The 16,356-nt window shown below is 42.1% G+C and overlaps 1 protein-coding gene across 12 annotated transcripts in view; it reads left to right on the top strand.

Annotated features, from left to right (window-relative positions):
• LOC102309359 (rho guanine nucleotide exchange factor 9) overlaps positions 1 to 16,356 on the top strand; it is a 46,533-nt gene that overhangs the window by 21,426 nt on the left and 8,751 nt on the right. For 9 of the 12 annotated variants that reach the window (XM_005916502.3, XM_042218462.1, XM_042218464.1 and 6 more), the window contains 8 exons: positions 4,554 to 4,733; positions 5,656 to 5,745; positions 6,747 to 6,947; positions 8,936 to 9,115; positions 9,359 to 9,591; positions 10,699 to 10,828; positions 12,681 to 12,812; positions 14,714 to 14,957. In XM_005916502.3, coding sequence (XP_005916564.1) covers positions 4,554 to 4,733; positions 5,656 to 5,745; positions 6,747 to 6,947; positions 8,936 to 9,115; positions 9,359 to 9,591; positions 10,699 to 10,828; positions 12,681 to 12,812; positions 14,714 to 14,957 — 1,390 coding nt within the window. Of the gene's footprint in view, positions 1 to 579; positions 1,645 to 4,553; positions 4,734 to 5,655; positions 5,746 to 6,746; positions 6,948 to 8,935; positions 9,116 to 9,358; positions 9,592 to 10,698; positions 10,829 to 12,680; positions 12,813 to 14,713; positions 14,958 to 16,356 lie in introns of those variants that run through there. The other 3 variants (XM_005916503.3, XM_005916508.2, XM_042218467.1) reach the window with 2 other exon arrangements.

The raw sequence follows: 16,356 nt of genomic DNA on the forward strand, positions 1-16,356 counted from the left end.
TAAACATCTCCTCTCCAACCCACCTTCCCCAACCCCACGTCGATCTTCCCCTCTCCTCCATGTTGAATATTGTGGATTATGCGCATTGATGAATTTTATTCTATAATAATATGACTTTTAGATGGGAAATGAATGTGACGGTGTTTTTTAAAAATTATTCTAACAACGTCCTACTGCTGCATAAGGACTTGTTTTTTTTCCTCCCTTTTGTGATCCACTGTAGCCTCATCCACAATATGGCAGCTAATAGCTGTGCTGTGATATCTCCCCACAAGTCAGTGTGATATTTGTAGCAAATAGCGGTGCAAGTGAGAGGTTTGTGCTGCTGATCACACACTCTAGAGCATCATTGTAGTCTCAGCTGAACAGTAACCAACAGCATGGCAGGGTAGGCCTAATAAAGCAGGGCCTCATCACTCCAGGTTTCCCCCATTTTAGATTCAGCTAAACTGAGCTCCCATTTCACAGCCCCCCCCCATATTGTGCCCTGTTTTCTCTCTTGCACTTGTAGCACCTGTTTCTGAAGCCCACACGTTATGTCACCCAGGCACTAAATGGTGACTAATAAAAAATGCATCATTATATATTTCTTTCAGATGCAATGCAGTCCAAGTGAAAAGGCTTGTCAGCTGGAGATGACAAAAAAAAGTCTTTTTCCTTCCATTCCCTTCCAAGTGCATCGCCATAGTCTAATAAAGGATTGGAGGCAGGTGTCATGAATGTTGAATGAACGTCTGAAATAGATATTCTGAAAGCCCTATCCCAGAGCTGTCCATGACAGTCCTATTAATAGGGATGTTAGACTCACCAGGTTTTCTGAAGATACTGTATGTGCTTCCTCACACTCACTGCTAAGTGCTGTGTGTTTTCTGTGCGTGTGCAGTTAAGTGATAAATGTTGGACTGCAGGTGCTGTGAGATGTGTATTATGAACACAGATACCTCCATCACATGCTGTTGCATGAGGGCTGGTGTTTTCATCTCTGTGGCTGGTACAAACGCATAAACAGCATCCCCCTTTCGGAGACCCTCGCAGGACTGTAAGCATGCAAATCGTCACAACGTCACAAGATCGTAACGTGCACCGCAGTGGTTACGGGTCACATGGCCAACAAACGGAGTGCTAATTACAGATGTGTTGCTCACATGTAAGTATGCGAGCATGTTAAGCGATGTGGGTGAGAGGTAGTCTCGAGTGGGTGTTATGTGCTGTGCCTTTTCAGTCTGCGTCCTGCGCACATCCCGAGCGTTCACACGTTTGTAATTCCACCAGGGCAGGTGCCTTCTAATAGAGTTCTGTTAAATGCTGTGCAGTCAGAAGTGTCAATGTGCAGATGGTGTGCGCGAGTGGGACAGCGGCGTGTGTGAGGATGTGTGTGCATTTCTCACCGGTTTTAAGCAGAGCATCTTTGATTGGCTCCCAGACTCGGGGTATAAGTGTATTACATAACAGGGTTGGCAGACACAGGGAGGACGGACCGCGAGACTCACTCGGTGCATTGGAATACACTACCTTGTTACTTTACGGCTCAGGCTCTCGCGGAGGACCGTCACCTATTCCAAAACAGGGGTTCGATTATCATGATCGTATGAACCGGACTTCTCCATGCATACACTCTCCGAACAGTTACATGCCACAAACATGGTAAGGTTGGCTAAAGGCGTATGTGTGTGTGTATGCGTGCTTGTTCAGGGATGCTATTGGTACTTTGGTGCAGCTGTGCTAAGGTTGGATACAGAGGAGGATGTTGGAATGCAGTGGCTTTACCAGTGCAGTGAATGCTGATGTGTTGCGCTGCAAAGATGATATAAGCAAGTGAATCTGCTTTCTATTCGTACACATTTCCGTGTCAGGCTCCATGTCTGTGCTCTGACATGTAACAGAAAGCACTGTCACAAACGCCTATATAAAGGGAAAGATTCCTCTGCATTCATTTGCATTGACCCAAATACAGGTTTTGCGGTTCAGAGATATCTGCTTAGCCCTCTGATCTTTCATGTAGGAACTGCAGTGTGCCCATAATGATGACATAGGTCATGACAGCTGATAGACACACATGTAATGATGAGTATGATGAGCAAGCCCTCTCTGTGCTTGGCTCTGTGTGTTTACTGTATTATCCAGCTAGGTATGGGGCCGTGCTTAGGCGGGAACGGGGGAAGATTGATTATGTAATGCTTTTAATTTATTCAGACATGTAGAGGGAAAAAAGGATGCAATATATTGGAGAGGGCAGTACTGATCTCATTAGAGAGATGGAGGGATAAACGGAAAGAACTGAGGAGGGAGGAACACTGTGAATGGATCTCCATCCCTCTTTCCTTTGCTCTTTCTGTCTGTTGCCCGTATTACAGCAGATTGATGGGGACAAGAGAGATTGCACTTGTAGTGAATGGGGCTGAAAATGGAGTGGTGCTGGAGGACGACGAGGGGGTGGGAGGGCAAGAAGCAAGGCTGACCTCAGTGCCAAGGCTCATCTCTTCTATGGGCTTCTTTTTATGGTGTAAGTCAAGTGGAGCTGATTTGGCTTCCACTAGTTATTCCTTCAGGTGTTTTTTCCCTAATAGATCATTTAAATTCCCTTTCCTGAACCAGCAATGATTTTTTAATGTTTTTGAGCACTACTTATTGATCCTGTTTCCATGGCAGCGTGACACATGTTTTTGCGGTAACCCTCCTCTCTTCCTGAAGTGGAGCGCTTTGAGATATAGGCTACAGCTATTGTTACCCCAGCTACCTGTCCAAAGTGATGCCTGGCTAAACATCTTTGATCTCCGAACTGTCTGCAGAGGCCCGTGCTGTTTTCCTTTGCATTTTTAGATTTAATTTGAAATTGCAGTTTGTGATTGATTTTAATATTTAATAGCTGAGTGACACTGCAGTTATTCGGTGGTCACTCTTTGTGTGTGACTACTCTCTCACACACGCACACGCGCCTAAATGTGGAAATATTGTGGTGCACCCTGAAATGTCCTTGCCTCATCCCATCATCTTGTCAATATCAGTGAAGCATCCTCATCTGTCACCATGACGACGGCTGTTCTTTCACTTCCAGGCATGGAAGTCCGTCCCTCCCTGTATTCACTTCTCTGCCCTGATTGGCTTATAGCCCCTGTAGCTGTCTCAGTAATCCATCAGGGTGGTGGTCTTGTCTACAGGTTGGAGGGCCCATGTAGCTTCTGAGTTTGACACATGCACACACTGTGTTGTTTCTTATAGACACACTGCAAACTCACTGCATCGGCAGGAAGGTAGAAAAGCAATTTTGTGCTAGACTGAGGTAGAGGTAGGAGGGTCATTTTTGTCTTTTACAATAGACAAAATAATCTTAGATAATTAAAGAGAAAAAAAACAATTAGCTAAACGTATAAAATGAAAGTAGCTCAATAGGATTATGCAAAGGCCTTAAGAGAAGTAAGGAACTAATTTTGTAGCCATCCCTGTGACAGCTATTTCTGCAGGCCTTTGATAAGTCCTTACCTAGAGCCACAGCATCCCTTGTCAGGGTTGGTTAGCGCTGGCTGCTCTGCCCACAGCCCCAGGGACTGGATGCGTGGTTAAGCTCCGGACTGGAGAATGCTGATGAACACTACTGGGGAGAGAACAATTGGGACAAACAGTTGGATTTGTTCCACGGATGCATACACAGGTTTCATGCATACAGAGTAAAAACGTGGGACTACACGCATGCATGGGGTTGTGCTTCACAAGGTAACAGAGCTAAGTGATCAGTGTGACAGATGGTGACGCTTTAGATTGATGATTTCAGGCACTAAAGAACATGTCTTTTAATGAGAACAACCTTTAGCTTCTTCGGTTCCCCTTAAAGAATACTGATCACCTTACAATCTCTAATTGATGCACATCAAATAACTTTGCTCATGTACGTTGCACAAATTCAATCTTTATTTTTAGTGTCGCATAATGTCCACATTATTTATTCATGATTTTAAAGTCAATAGAAAAGATTTGATGAGTCATCCTTTCATGTTTGGTAGAAGACTGCTGCAGATAAAATAACAAGCCCCAGTGACAGCATGAAGGAAAGGAGATTATCCCTTCACATTTGTTTGCTCCTTAGCATTTATATTACATTAACACATGTAATTATTCTAATGTCATAATGGGCCAATTACCGTCCCTGTGTGGAGACTGGTGCTGTGCCACTGAACACAGAATGTTTCCCCACTAACGGCTCTGCCTTTTTTGTATCGTTGTTTTATTGTTGTGTTGTACTATGATCTGTGTTGGCTATTGTGCCGTTCTATTTGCTGTGCAGTCCCCGAGCTGCTAGCGGGCCCTGGCTTTGAGGGCCTATGTTTAACTCCATTAGAAATCTGAGTGGGTTTAACAACAAGGACTCACACATACTGGAGCCAAAATCTGGCATATTACTGTACTGCATTCAGTTTCAGATTTGATTCACTTACCGTTTTGGATCACGTTGGATTGTGTCCTGTTGATCAATGTTTAGTGTTTACTCCTGCTTCACAGCTTCACGTGATCAGAATAATACATAAGGTATTTCTTGTCTCTCCTTCCAATTCCTACAGTTGATAAGTGGAGGTTCAATCGTCAACGCTGAGGCGGTATGGGACCATGTGACCATGGCGGACCGGGAGTTGGCGTTTAAGGCCGGTGACGTCATCAAGGTGCTGGACGCCTCCAACAAGGACTGGTGGTGGGGCCAGATTGATGAGGAGGAAGGATGGTTCCCTGCCAGCTTTGTACGGGTGAGTTAGCTGCAGCCATGGCTGGCCAGCGACCACAGACACAACAGACACCCACACACGTACACAAATGGAGGCACATGAACATATGCACCCGAGCTGATAAATAAACATACTGGAAGGTACACATGCACAATTATTCCGCCTTACACAAACACACTTTCACAAAGCACACACATTAATATGCTTCTTCCACAGTTCCACTGTTAAGTGCTGCTTTATTTTAATAATACATAACACTGAAGAGAGGAGAAAACAGCTAGCGAGGTGCCTTTATCGGATGTTCAGGGACAAGAAAACAAAGATGCTGATGAGCCCCCTCTTTTTTTTTTTTTTTTTAGCGTAGCATCACCTTCAACTTCTATCCTTGAAATCCAATTAAATTTACAACATCCTCGCATTACATCATGATTATGTAATAGCACCCATGTCTTAGTTCAGCTGAATCCAAAAACTGCACGCTGCCGCTGAATGCCTTTCCCTACTACTTTTACTTCTGCTTTCTGTAATTGCACTTCTCTTGGAATGGTGAAGCGTGACTGTACAGGAAGATGTATATTCATAGTTTAACTCTGCGATATGTTTTTGAAATTTCTTTGGATGAAAGCGGAAGGCTCCCCGCCTAAAGTCTTAGTCCAAGGCATATAATAATAAAAAATATTTTAATTAGACACAATTTATGATGCAAAGTAGAATATATCGTTGAACATTCCTGATATGGTTTAGCGTCTTTATGAAGGAAGGAAGAATTAGCATCTTTGCTGCAGTTGAAGGGATCCCACAGCAGAGCACCCACCCAGACACTTTCCATGGTCATTCCCACCTGTCCACCCTTCCATATTCACTCCTGAGAGGGCAGGGCAGACAGGCTGACTGACTGTCAACCAAAAAGTATCTTTCTGTTCTGTCATTCTCTCTTTCCAAGGTGGAACCCCACCCTCCTCAGCCCCAAACAAAACAGGTTTTCTATATCAACCCCATAGCAACTCCACGGTTCCAAAACACCACGTCAAAGGTGCGTTTTTTTCCCCAGCTTCATCTACCCATCCAGCCTGCCCGCCCACCCGCCCGCTCCAGTCTGTCCACGCAACGTGCCCTCGACATTACCAAACATTAACGTTATCACATCATTCCTCAACGGGCTCGATAGAGAGGCAGAACTGATGAGTCAAAAGTAAAGCTAATGTGAAATGTCTCCTTAAAGGGCCATTCTAAAAAAATTGTACAGATGTATTCACGTAGAATTAGATGGATTTGGGAAAAATTACTCATGGTTTTTTTTTATAGTTCAATTATGGATCATTCTCTTCAGTACTCTATTTACTATTGACTCTGACTATTTCTCAGTCTTAATGCTGTGCTACTAGTTCTCGTCTGCAGTCAGTGCTCTACCACCCGTCACTCTGCTTGTCTGTGGCGCTACATTCCTCATCTTGTGTTTGACATTCTACCCGTCGGTTCTTTGATGTTCTCTTGGCAAACTGTGTGTCATCAGGTGTTGGCTGCTGGGCATCTGAAAACACGCTCACTTGGCCCTTTCTATGAGCGAGAGTGGAATACACGATGTGTGTGGATTTCTATGTGTGTGCGTGAGTGTCGGTGAAATCACGAGGTGGTATTTGAGCGTATATGCATGCATATGTGTAGGGGGCAGATTTTGAGTCACGCATTAAATGCCCTCAGAATATGTGCTCGGTCTCTGAGAGAGGCTTTTTTATACTCTGGAGTGTTTGGCAGTGTGTTTTTTGACATGCTGGAGAGCGACTCACTGTCTAAACTACCAGAGGACCTCTTAATGAAGCGCTGTGTTTATGTGTGGGATGTTTGGGTGTGTATGCTTTCATGTGTGACTGGTAACACATTAGGAGAGCTAATATTACTTGTTAATACTAACAATAATCATTATATATAAATATGTTGTCTAATCCCTTTTTTCCCCACCCAACCTTTAAGAAAGCTCTTTACTCATTCGAATGCATGTGGCTCTTGTGTGTGCATGAATGTATTTGTCCTCAGCTGTGGGTGAACCAGGAAGACGGCGGAGCAGAGCCAGCTGAAGGAACCAGCGAGGTACAGAACGGGCACCTGGATCCAACCAATGACTGCTTATGTCTGGGCTCACCCCTCCAAAACCGAGACCAGATGAGGGCTAACGTTATAAATGAGATTATGAGCACAGAGAGACATTATATCAAACACCTCAAGGACATCTGTGAGGTACTAAACATCGGCACACATTCATAAATCACACATCTATATACACTGCTGTTCCCGGCTTTGCTTTAATATGTCAAGTAAGAGCAGGGCAGGTTATAAACTATATGGTATGAAGCTGAATTAATTAAAAAGCAGCAGTCTTTTTGATGCTACGCATCTAGTATCTTGCATAAATTCGTAACACTCCCACATTCACACTTTTATTCCAGGCATTTTTTTTCTTTCTCGTTTGCTAAACAGGCCAAAAATAATGCTTCTTTAGCTAAATGCAAAACCGCAATATGTCAGCTGTACACAGTGGTCCCAGCAGTCCAGACCAAATTTGTCATTATATTATGAATCATCCTGAAGTGACAAGCTAAAATTCACACCTAATAAAAATAAACAAAACCCTGGCCATTTTTATATTATTAGAATTGCAGCTCTTTAAAAATGCTCCCAAGCCAGGAATCTCAGTCTAATAAATAATAAACAGGCATGTATCCTCTATAAAGTGCACACATTGTAACATTTGAATATATTAATAACTTAATTTCTAAAATATTTGGAGCTAGTACAATTTTGCCTCTATATGCTGCATCCTTTGATTTAAATGTCTTTACAACATACACTACATACAGCCTGCTTTTCCCTGGCATGTGTCTGGTCTTTAAACAGTGGTATCTAACTCACTAATCTAAGTGACAATCACTGTTATTTACTGGCCACCACACTAATGATAAAAGGCACTTGACTGATTAACCATCAGCAAGTGTGAGCACCTAAAAGAAGACGTTTTGGCACTTTGCTGTTCAGGTGTGTGCTCACACAATCCCGCAATCTTCCCAGGAGTACACGTCCCAGCATATTCACTCCATCATCAGACTGCGTGATGCTCGTAAAAACCCCAACGCTACATCTCAGACTCTGCAGCCCTCAGTTAGCATGTTTAAAGTTCATGACAGTGCAATCAAAGAAAGACTGAACAGGTATGGCTTGTTTGCAACCTTTGCCAGGAGAAAGCCTCTTCTCTTTAAAAAGAACATGCTTATGTTTTGATAAGCATCTGAAAAAACAGCAAGACCTCTGCAACAATGTCCTTTGAACAGACAAGACCAAAGTGGAGATGTTTGGCCGTAATGCACAGCACACAGGAGTGCTCTATGCTAGAATAAACAGTTTTGAACTTAGACGATTTCCATCACATATTTTCCAATCATCTTTCCCTAAACTGCTCTATACATGTTTGTATTCCAGATCATATCTAGGTAAGCATCTTGTTTAAGAATAGTTGCAATAAAGCGTGGATTTTACCTCTGCACGTCTTGCTAATGTAAGCAACTTTGATCTTCCAAATATTCAAGGACATGCACGGGCAAAGGATTTTCTGAGCTGAGGAACAGATTTGAACAAGCTCACTTTTAAATAATAAAAACTGAAGTTGAAGAGCTAAAAACCAGACCAAGCAATCAAAAATACAGATGTAGAATATTCTGGATTTAAAAAGCCGGTCAGTTCATTAAAGTAAGTTGCTTCGGTGTTTTAGAAAAGTTACAAAGAAGAAGAAATTTTGCACTGCTGAATTCAAAATGATGCTAAGATTTTTTTTGTTATTTAAAAAATTATTTATTGGATGCCTGTAATGTTTTTTATGTTTCTCAGATGTTTTAATTCATCACCAGTAAATGACTTGATCGTTGAAATGTCACATTTCTCAGATACAATAATGTGAAGTCCCTGTTGTGATTATGCATATTTGAACTGAGCCTGACTTTAAGAAACAAAACAAAAAGGATTAGCATGCATATTTCACAATGACAGCAGGAAGAAGTCTGGCTATCTTATATCAGATCTGTTCCCAAAGTGCCAAAGCTTCAGGGCATTTAATTAACTACAAGCAGCCATGGCACAGTTCGAGACCTGATACTCATTTTGAAAAATGTTTGTGCTCATCTGAACAGGATCATCTGTCAAAGCCTCACTGTAGCTGTAACCGGTGTTGTTTGCAGGGCTACTTGCGCCAGTGCAGGAAGCGCGTGGACATGTTTAACGACGACCAGTTGAAGGTCATCTTTGGAAACATCGAGGACATCTACCGCTTTCAGATGGGTTTTGTCAGAGATTTGGAGAAACAGTACAACACAGAGGAGCCGCACCTCTCTGAAATCGGGCCGTGCTTTTTAGAACACGTGAGTATATTTTAGACAAACTTCGACCAAAAATGAAAGAAGAAGAAGAAGAGAATAGATTTTTCTTTTATCTCGTCTCGTTATCTTGAGATAATATTTAAATTGTGGAGCTAATTAACCAGCTAACAGCATCCTAAGATAAGAAGAAATTAATGTTTTAGAAACCATAATCACTCCCCTATTTATATGATTTTTCTTTTTAATTATCCTGACTATGTCCATCTCTACTCCTTTGCACTACAGCAAGACGGTTTCTGGATTTATTCAGAATACTGTAACAACCACTTGGATGCCTGTATGGAGCTGAGCAAACTGATGAGGGATGGCAGGTACCAGCACTTCTTCGAAGCCTGTCGCCTCCTCCAGCAAATGATCGACATCGCCATAGATGGCTTCTTGCTCACGCCCGTCCAGAAAATCTGCAAATATCCACTCCAGTTGGCCGAGCTTCTTAAATACACCGCACAGGAGCACAGGTACAGTACGCCGAGGCCACAAATAACTTTTCAGCTGTTTCATTTGTTGCCCTTTCATAGAAATGCATTTGCTTCTAAAAGTGAAGTCATTACTGATGCATCATTTTGTTCCAGATGCATTGTGTTGCAATGCAGCTGTTGCAGGTGTTGGGTTTAAACCACTGAAGCGGTAATTATCCATGCATGAACTGAAGCAAATGTTGTTTTGTACTCTCTTTTTTTTTTCCTTTTTTTTTTTGAAGAAAACATCTCATTACGAACTCTAAGTTGTCTTGAAAATACTAAATTCCACTGTTCATATATACAGTATTCCATTCCACACACACACATATATATATATATATATATATATATATACATCAAATAACTTTGCTATATATATGTGTGTATATATATATGTAGAGAGAGAGAGATAACAGGTTAAATATGAATTGAGGATTATTTTCTTCGGGTGTTGGCACACACACAACAATCTATGTTTTTGCAGCACAGAAGCAGAGTATGTAATCTAAACATTTGCTGATGAGCTTTCATGCATTAAACGCATATGTGCGCATCCAGATGTGCAAACTCATGCGTGCAAACCCACGGAAACATGGTGTAAGTGATTCAGCATGTCTCAGCCAGCTCCAGGTCATTCACAAACCACGCGTTCTCAGCCAGAGAGGGACAGGTGCCAGCTCTGCCAGCGAGGCCTGCCAGATCGCAGTGTTTGACTGTTAGGAGCAGTGGAGAATCTGCCAGATATAGGACTCTCTCTGTCACACAAGCACACACACACACATATTATCTTCCAAAGTGAGGATTGGATCTGCAGCACATCTAAGCCAGAGGGATAAATCCAGCTCAGTTAGCAAAGACGCAGCCGGAGTTAACTGTGAATAGAGAAAGTGGCTGATTAAAATTAAATAGCAGTGTCTTTTTTCCCTTTTTTTGAGTGTGTTCCAGCAGATTTACTACTGTTACTTGAGTTTATAACCCCGCTCTTTAATAGGCTACTCTGTATCATTAACTACTACAACATTACATGCCTTTGAGTGGCCAACCACCAAGAGCTACAACCCTCTTAAACACCCAAGAGTAATTATGTGTGCACTGTGTCTGTAGTGACTATCGATACGTGGCAGCAGCGCTGGCAGTAATGCGGAACGTCACCCAGCAAATCAACGAGAGGAAGAGACGGCTGGAGAATATTGACAAGATCGCCCAGTGGCAAGCCTCGGTTCTGGACTGGGAGGTATGTGTATGAATGTACCGTACTGTACTGAACAAAAGCTTAATGTTTATGTTTTTATGTTTTCCCAAATGGTGCCATTAATTCCTAAAATGTGGGGCGTAGACAGCATTTACACCCAAAGCATCTCAGACTAAAGAAAAGGGTCCATCAGCAACACCTATGCCTTTGTTTTCATTTTACCACCAGAAAGGGTCTTTGCACAAAGGGCAATAAAAGAAATCCAGCCATGGCCAGCAGCCCGTAGTAGCAATGTAAATTACATTGAATGGTTGTGATATGCTACAGTAAGCTCCCCCGCCGCTGCTTTTCCCTGTGGGCTTTTCTCTAATTTTTTCATGGCAGATTCGGGTTGAGTGAGTTTAAAATACTGAGATATTTTGGCGGCATTTTCAGACGTTTAGTGTTAACTATGAGGTGTCAAACTGGAGAAAAAATGTTAAGAACAGCGACACAGAGAGATTAAAGCGGTTAAATTGCCCGTTAACGTGCTCGAGACTGACGTGTGTGAGAAAGTGTTTGTTTGAGAAAGGGAAACAAATGAATGCAGATGATTTGATCTGCAGACTCTTTTCAAGAAACTCTGTGAATCAAGCGCAGGCCTTCCTGGGGGCAACAGTGCTGCTCGTTGATAATAATTAATTTACTCTGATGGTAGTAGTTTCACTTGCAGAAATTCACACTGCGACACACACTTACTCAGAGCATACTTTTTATTTTATCACCAACAAAAACAGTAACATACAACAATAACAATAAGAATATATCATAATATATTTATGCTCTCTCTTTAATAAACAAGCAGAAGAAAATGAGCAAAAACGCAAAAAATAAAATCCAAAGGTTACGTTATAGTCTCCTGCTGCATTTCAGATGTGTCCTTTGTATTTAATCTGTGTATGAGACTGGATATAAAAACATTTACTTGTGCCGGTAATTTTTTTATTTCTTTGCAAAAAAGTGTTAAATAATAAAGAAATAATAAACAAAATAATGTCTTTATAACTACTTCAAGGCATCCTGGTGCATTTTAGTCGACAGATGAACTCCTGTTGGGAAGTTTTAGTTATACTTACAGTAACGTAGTGGCTTGACTTGAAGTTGAGTAACATCTTTCCTCTGCTCCTTTTTCATTGTTACACACATAGTCGAGACACGGTGAAACACAAAGCAGAGGAGACTAATAAGGCAGAGACTCTCACGCTGGCCTACAAAGTAATGACTGCAGTAATGTAAATAACATAAATAAGGTAGTTTGTTTTGACTTGCGTTGCCAGCTGAACACTCTGGACCGCCATCTTATGTTTAAATGATGTGACTGTCTTAGTCTCTTTTTAAATGCCTGTAGGCCGACGAGTGCTTTTTTACTAACATACCAAAAAACAGATGAGCTAGGATTGAAACACACACAGCAGGAAAGCGAGTGTTTAAAAACTGAAAAAGACACCTTGATTTTCAGAGCAGGACGTAACTGTGTGTTGCCTGATTTCCAAAGGATTAATCCAGCAGTTTACTACTGCACTTTGCAAAGTTGGGCAGCTTGTAATAAGATTTTATTTTATTTACTAGTTGGTTTCAAGATTGGTTGGTTTCAAGCACTCCCCCTTCCTAACCTGGAGAGACATTTAGATGTTTCAGCCTGTAAAAAACGTTCCATAATTCCGATTTATCCCTGATGACATGATTATGACATTATCAGGTTTAATTTCCAAGACTTCTTTGTGAACCACAAAATATATTATGTAACTGTTTCCACAGGCTGAGTGCGACTAACGGTGATGAGTAAATAAATTTTTGCTGTAGCAGGAGTATTCTTTTCATTCGTTAACTCTTTAACTGTTGTGTTTATGTCTAGGGGGATGATATATTGGACAGGAGCTCAGAGCTCATCTACACTGGGGAGTTGTCATGGATCTATCAGCCGTATGGACGCAGCCAACAGCGAGTCTTCTTCCTCTTTGATCACCAGCTGGTCCTCTGTAAGAAGGTAAGGCTGTGTCTCTCTTCAACGTCTTCCCTTTATTTAAAGACTTTATTGAGTGAAAACATGCTTGGAAGCTAAAATGTAGCCTCCCTCCACTCGTGTTCTTGGAAGTTGCAAGATCACATGGCTGGTGACAGAGACGCTTGAAGACAATGTGAATTCTTACAACCTGAAAACAGATTATATAATGCTGCATGAGACGCACCAGCCCTCGCTGAAGATGCGTTCAAATCCTCAGTGCCTTTCACAAAATGGAGCTTTGGTAGTTTAGGCTCTAATGCACCAAGGCTGTGCTCGCCTGTCAGACGAATGTTCACGCCTGGATTGACTCAATACACGCACAGAGATACAGACACAAATGCAGGCAGACACTTAGACACAAACGCACACAGAGGCTGAAAAACTACATCACGAACACACACGTGTGGAAGCAGAGGAACAATAGTTTTATCACTACACAGACAAACACACACACAAAACAAAAAACAAAGACTTGGAGTTATATTGTCTTTCCACGCACACACACGCCCTCCCCTGACTTGTCACATTTGAACATCTATGGCACCAGAAATGAACTCAGGTGTGTCCTCAGACCTCTCTGTGTGCCTGCTGTTCTGGTCCACTAACAAAAATCTGCTCCGAGTCATTCTACATTATAAATTCCAGTCTTTGTTTTTATTCTTGCTTATCCAGCATCCTCAGTGCTACATATGTATCGGCTCCTAAGAGCCCTCGGGATGCGTGAGGAGCACATTACATGTTGCCTGCCTTCTTTTCCTCTCATCTCTTCCTTATCAGCACAAAGATGCACATTTGCCTCTGCATGCTTATTAAAAGACGCCCGATCCTTTCTTTGTACCTTCGTCGACCTCGCAGCGTAACGGGATGTTCATTTCCTCCTGAGGGAGGGGTCGCGGCGAAGAATTTTTCATGTGGCCATCTTGTTCCTGCAAATGATGAAAGTTAGAAGGGTTACAGTTATTGTGCTGTGTGCGCGCGTGGAGAGCTGAAATGCAAAGCAATAACAATGTCAGTCAATACTCATTCATTAGTTGTGTTTGTGTCTTTTGCAGTATGTGTTTTATAGCTGCTGGTGTGTTGGGCTCAGGTACTCAAAAATCATGTTGCTCAGAAATTAATAGACAGAAAGTTGAAATTTCAGAACTAAATTTTGAACCTTTAACTGAAATTTCTTCTTACTAAAAAGGACATATTCCATGACCTGACATACACCAAAAAAAGCCCTTTTCACAATTTACAACAGAATTTTCAGTTTTACACAGTAAAAAAAAAAAAAAAGGTATTTTCTATGAATTCACATGAGATGTATTTTTTAAATTTCAGGTTCTTTTATTTCTTTATTTCCTTTACAGTGTAAACCCAATGGGCCGTCCTGAAACATATCTGATTTAATAAAATGTTCTTTTCATGCGAAAAAACAAAGATATTGCTAAAATTAAGCTTTTTCATCTTAAGATAGCTCAGGAATTACATTTGTAGTTGAACGTCTTCATGTGCTTAGTAAATGGACATTTTTAAAAAAAAGTTACTAGGCACTGTTATCAGGCGTTATTAGGCACCTTCACTGATGTGGCCCATTTAATATGAAATTACACTGGATGCACCCTGTGATGTTAGATGAGTTTGAGACCCCTGCTATACAAATATTCGATTCATGGCGGTGTCATTTTACAGTCATTCGTCTGGTTTTAGTGTGTATCTGATAATCTAGTGCCATGCGTCCTTTTTTGTGATATTAGGCAAAGAACTGAAAAATAGGGCTGTTTTCTGCAGCGTGTGAGTGAAAGGTGTCACGTAAGGCAGACTCTCGAGATACCGTGTTTGTCGGCTCCTCTAAGATTCAGCACACACACAATGACAAAAATCTATCTGCTCTTCACCAGGATCTGATACGCCGGGACATCCTGTACTATAAGGGCCGCATTGACATGGATCGCTACGAGGTGCGGGACACTATAGACGGGCGTGACGAAGACTTCAACGTTAGTGTGAAGAATGCCTTTAAATTGTGCAACAAAGACAGCGAGGAGATCCACATCTTCCTGGCCAAGAAGCCAGAGGAGAAGATCCGCTGGCTCAGGGCCTTCGCCGAGGAGAGGAAGATGGTGCAGGAGGATGAGAAAATTGGTTAGTCACACACCGTTCTACACCTCCCTGTTTGAAAACTATTAGTTTTGTTCACAAAATGCTGGAACTTCAGTTTATTCTTTTGTATATTTATCACATTTACATAGATGAGATCGTCAAGCACATTTTAATATTTTACTAAGAAAACCTGAGTAAATCCCGAGTTTTTAAATGGTGATTTCATTCATTAAGGGAAAAAAGCTATGCCAGTCTACCTGGCCCTGTGTGAAAAAGTAATTACAAAGCCATTTCTAAGGCTTTGGGACTCCAGCGAACCATGGTGAGAACTAATATTCAGAAAGCGGTGACAGTGGTGAACCTTCCCAGGAGTGACTGGCCTACCAAAATTACTCCAAGGATGGATGCATTAGCGGCTCATCCAGGAGGTCACAACAGAACCCAGAACAACATCAACAAGAACTGCAGGCCTCACTCGTCTCAGTTAAGGTCAGCATTCATGATTCAACAATAAGAAAGAGGCTCGGCAAAATGTTCAAGGCGAAAACCACTGCTGACCAAAAAGATCACAAAATCTTCTGTTGCATTTGCCAGAAACCATCTTGATGATCCATAAAACTGGGAAATATCTTCAAAAGCGGAACTTTTTGGAAAGTTTGACCCCATTGCATCTGGCAAGGAGCTAACAAGGAAATCGTACCAACAGTCAAACATGGTGGTGGTAGTGTGATGGTCTGGAGCTGCTTTGCGATCGTGGCTCAAGAGTTGGGAGTTCGCCTTGTAATCGGAAGGTTGCCGGTTTGAGCCCCGGCTCGGACAGTCTCAGTCGTTGTGTCCTCGGGCAAGACACTTCACCCGTTGCCTACTGGTGATGGTCAGAGGGCCCGGTGGCGCCAGTGTCCGGCAGCCTCGCCTCTGTCAGTGCGCCCCAGGGTGGCTGTGGCTACAATGTAGCTGCCATCACCAGTGTGTGAATGTGTGTGTGAATGGGTGGATGACTGGATGTGTAAAGCGCTTTGGGGTCCTTAGGGACTAGTAAAGCGCTATACAAATACAGGCCATTTACCTTTGCTGCTTCAGGACCTGAATGACCTGCCGTAATTGATGAAACCATAAATTCTTCTCTCTACCAGAAAATCCTGAAGGAGAATGTCTGGCCAGCAGTTCATGCCTTGAAGCTCAATAGCACTTAAGCTATGCACCAGGACAATGATTCAAAAACACACCAGCAGGTCCACTTCTGAAAACACAAAAATTAAGGTTGTGGAGTGGCCTAATCACTTCAGCCTGATTGAGATGCTTTGGCATGACCATCCATGCTTGAAACCCTCCCCTGTGGCTGGATTAAAACAATTTTGCAAAGAAGAATGGGCCAAAATTCCTCCACAGTGATGTGAAAGAGTCATTACCAGTTATTGCAAGCACGTTATTACAGTTCTTG

The sequence above is a fragment of the Haplochromis burtoni genome, unplaced genomic scaffold (genome assembly GCF_018398535.1).
Source record: "Haplochromis burtoni strain Fernald_Lab_line unplaced genomic scaffold, NCSU_Asbu1 Contig_19, whole genome shotgun sequence".
NCBI classification, from domain to species: Eukaryota; Metazoa; Chordata; class Actinopteri; order Cichliformes; family Cichlidae; genus Haplochromis; species Haplochromis burtoni.